At 42.0% G+C, this 3,910-nt stretch overlaps 1 protein-coding gene across 1 annotated transcript; it reads right to left on the bottom strand.

The window, feature by feature from the left end:
- Positions 1-284: 284 nt before the first annotated feature.
- MED10 (mediator complex subunit 10) lies at positions 285-3,895 on the bottom strand. Its single transcript, XM_017738784.1, has 4 exons — positions 3,829-3,895; positions 3,639-3,722; positions 2,177-2,279; positions 285-1,089 (listed from the first exon to the last, which is right to left on the bottom strand). Exons 2-4 carry the CDS (start codon positions 3,713-3,715, stop codon positions 994-996), a joined length of 276 nt encoding a protein of 91 aa, XP_017594273.1. The 5' UTR covers positions 3,716-3,722; positions 3,829-3,895; the 3' UTR covers positions 285-993.
- Between the last annotated feature and the right edge of the window lie 15 nt (positions 3,896-3,910).

The following is a 3,910-nucleotide window of genomic DNA, read 5'->3' as shown; positions in this document are numbered from 1 at the left end:
TGTGTCCTATATACAACCCACTTGACAGCCACAGGCCTTGCTCCAACAGCTCCTAGGGACCCTGGGGGAATCCAGGCCAAGCCAAACACAAACACGGAGAACCTTTTCCTTGTCACTCTTCTCTTGCAAGTTCGTACAGTAAAATTCTGAAGGTAAACGTGATTAGAGGTGGAAAAATTATAAGAAAAAGGAAGTGGGCAGGGCAGGGTAATATCAGGCAGCAATTAGATTAAGACTACCAGGTCACACTCCAAAGAGAAGCATACAAAAGAAAAACATCAGGATTTAGATTTTTTTCAAATTTTTATTCAACAATCTGCTTGCAGGAAATGCATAAACAAAAGCTTACATTAAATACTGTACAAAATATTAAAGTTGTTGACGAGCTAGTCCCCAGGTATGCTCACTTTTTATATCCTCAGCCATCTGCACTGCAGCTCCCAGAACAAGATCTGAAGGTTTTCCTGGCTGCAACTAATTATGACACATGAGAACTGCAGCCCTTGACAGGCTCCTGCTCGGTAGAATTTGACAAGACAAAAGCAGTCAATTGTTCGTACTGCAGTAAAAAAACCCTGAAGTTTACAAATGAAAAATAATCAAGTGTAATAAATGCATTTCTCTCAAAAACAGATGAGCCCACAGTCCTGAGGCACACTTATCAGAAGACAAAAAACCATGTTTTTCTGCTATGGAAATGCACTTTGTGGTGCTCTGTATTGATGACCTGTAGACAATTACATCTCTCAAACCCTTTGGGAAAGAAAAGCAGATTACCATAGGAAGTTTCAATCACAATCACTGAGTAGAAGCCTTCAGAAAGATTCAGTAGCTTCAGACCAGAACCATGAACAACCATCAAGCTCCTTTACAGCCACCACTGCCATTTTTAGTACAGTTGTTAGGAGGGCCTGGATTCCCTCTCTCTCCAATCGATGTTTTTATAAGGTGGTGTCAGTTTATGAGACATTTTTAGAGCTATCAAAGGCCAACTTAAGGAGGAGGATCTTCTCCTCGAATAGCTTTGTACTTTGCCATATCTTCTGGGAACACCTTTGTCAGTTCTTGAATTAACAGGCTTTTAAATTTCTGGAAAGAAAACAAAAATGTATATATATCATCTGAACAATTTATTTAGATTTCATCAAGCAATGTTACCCAATGAACAGAAATGTTTGTACCCAACACACCTCTCAATGACCTAAGAGAATGGTACCCAAAAACCCCCCAAAGCCACACAAACACAGGAAGTTATGTTTACAAAATCCACTGAAAATGCCCAAATGAAATCCAATAGGAATGCACCAGGCAAACTAAAATGCCCTTGAATTCCCAGAAATTCCCTTGCATTTTCTCCTAAGAAATACAGATAAGTTGGACCTCTCTTGTAAACTCTGGTGCACCAATATCTGCCTGACCTTATTAAGGAAAGCTGATTAAGGACCTGTCCTCTTGATATGATATGGAATCCACTCCACCTTCAAAAAGCAACTCACACCTGCCTTAGAAGTGCATCATTTCACAAGCACAGAGAAAAGGAAGAGAAGCTTAGGGCTTATCTCCATATGTCTACATTGTGCAGTACAACTTGTCATCCTCCACACTAAGCCCAGCCAAAGAACATTCTCAAAACTCATTAAACTTCCTTTTCTGACTGTTTTTTCTGCAGTAGCTCCAGCAGCTAAACAGTATCACAGAATGCTTAGATTCATACTGAGTACAGGTTTAGAAAACCGTAAACACTGGCACGCATTCACTAGTTTTAGAAAGATTAACAGATGATTATAGAACACATTTGACATTTTAACCCCCTAATACCCATTCAAGACTGGAAAAATACCCCTTTCGTTTTGCTTATTTCTAAGTTTGCACACAGCAGAATTACACACCTGTAAAAAAACCAAATAAAATATCTCTACTGCTACATACAACTTTAACCAATACAAAATCACAGTGAAACCTGCATCCCCAACTGTGGGATGAACTACAGGTTTCCTTTCCTGAACAGGCTATATCAGCATCAATTAAGATACAGGGGAGCAGGGCAATTTCTAAGACAAATCACATAATAACAGAAATTAATAACTGCACAAGTGAAAAATGCCCCCATATTTACAGAAAAGTAAAAATTTATCAAATACATTATTGCATTATACTTCCATTAATTCTGGTTTACCTTCATAGTGTCAATTTTTCCTTTTACTTGCTCATTTTTAGCCAAAGCTCGCTCCAGACACTCTTTGGTGTAAAGCTGAGGGTTGCGGCCTTGATCTATGTATCTGAAAGTAGAAAAGACTCTACTAAACTATCATGTTCCTACTAGCATGCTCTCCAAGGTACAGAATTATTCACCTTGCTGTCTTTTTCTTTCTACTATTATCTGAAATGTGCATTTTAAAAACCACCACAGTTAAACTCAGCCATTTCCAAAAGACAGCTGAAGGACGAGGCCATGGCTAGCAAACCTCTGTTTCCAGAAAGACTGGAGAGCCTTGAAGGAAGTATTAAAAGCACACACACACACAAAAAAATATATCTACCAGCTCCTCAAAGGCAACAAGCACAGATGATCAAAGGAAGATGGTCATTTTCCAAGCAACTGAAAGGGCACTAACCAGGAAGTGGCCTAGTTAGGACATGGTGAGCATTAAGGACACAGGAATAGGGCACCCAGCAAATCAAGGATGAGGAGGAGCTGCACACATCACAGTAAAGAGTGAAAAGTAACACTACTGCATCAGCAAGCCTATGTGTATTTTTGCTTTGCAATACAAGTCCTGGCAAAGGGAAACTCCCTTGATGAATAAGGAAAAGAGAACATTTCAGACAATCACCATAAATTCGCAACTGGAGTAAAAGCCCAACTGGAAAAGGCCCTGTACAGCCAGTAACACGCTGGAGTACAGCAGACCAGTAACATGTGGACTTACAAGAAACACTAGTAAACTAAATTGTCAGCTATACCACAAAAGCTCTCTAGTACAGCTCTTCCTCTATGTTCATTTTTCTTTTAATGGTCTAATTCTCTGCCAACAGACTGCCACTCCTGAAACTAAATACCTGAGTACTGGCTTACTTTACTTTCACATCCTGATCCTAATCTGTGTGCAAGTTTACTTCCAAAATGAAAGCTTACTTACTAAATTAGTGTCCCTGCCCATGGCAGGGGTGTTAGAACCAGATAATGCTGAAGGTGTCTTCCAACCCAACCCATTCTGTGATGCTATAAAATGACTAAATTTGGCAGAATTCGCGTTACTGCCTATGTATTTAGAAGTAAAAAAAAAAAAAAATCTGAAAGGCCAAGTTGGACTGAGCTCTGAGCAACTTATCTAGTAGGCAGCATCCCTGCCTACGGTGGGGGGTTGGAATCAGATGGATTTTAAGGTCCGTTCCAACTCAAACCATCCAGTGGTTCTATGAAAACAGGTGTATAATTTATCACTTCTCCCACCTTTCTGCCTTCTCACAGGCAGGAGGTACTTATGACCTCCTGCCTGCTCACGTTCTCATGAGACATTTAGAAGGACCAGGTTTAAGAGACAAACAGCCCTCAGCCAAAATACCCACGCTGCGAAGCCAGGCTACCTCGAGTCACCGACTGCAGCATCTCCCCTTCCAGGCACACAAGGACTTACTCAAAAACTTCCAAGGGCACGCTGATATCGTGAAGCTGCTGCCGGCATTTGTCGATATCCTGCAAGCCCGTCACCATGAAATTCCTGTTGGGAAGAAAAACGGGTCGGGTTTAGCCGATTCAGGAGTCGCTGCGCTGCCCCCGACGGCAGGTGCGAGGCCAGCGACACCCAGGGACAGGGAGAGAGAGACCTGAGGCACCACCCTGGGGCCTGCGGGGGGAAGGGAAAGGCCCCGCAGCCCGGCCCGCCCCCGGACACGGCCCCTCACAATT

This window comes from Corvus brachyrhynchos, unplaced genomic scaffold (assembly GCF_000691975.1).
Source record: "Corvus brachyrhynchos isolate BGI_N302 unplaced genomic scaffold, ASM69197v1 scaffold23, whole genome shotgun sequence".
In the NCBI taxonomy this organism is placed as follows: domain Eukaryota; kingdom Metazoa; phylum Chordata; class Aves; order Passeriformes; family Corvidae; genus Corvus; species Corvus brachyrhynchos.
This window is presented reverse-complemented; position numbering and strand designations above follow the sequence as displayed.

Bases quoted from the DNA above. Each gene is read 5' to 3' on its own strand.
- MED10 (XM_017738784.1), bottom strand. From the start codon at position 3,715: ATGGTGACGGGCTTGCAGGATATCGACAAATGCCGGCAGCAGCTTCAC. The intron at 2,280-3,638 runs GTAAGTCCTTGT...TTCTACTTTCAG, and splicing joins GTGCCCTTGGAAGTTTTTGA to ATACATAGATCAAGGCCGCA. The intron at 1,090-2,176 runs GTAAACCAGAAT...TTTTCTTTCCAG, and splicing joins GAAAAATTGACACTATGAAG to AAATTTAAAAGCCTGTTAAT.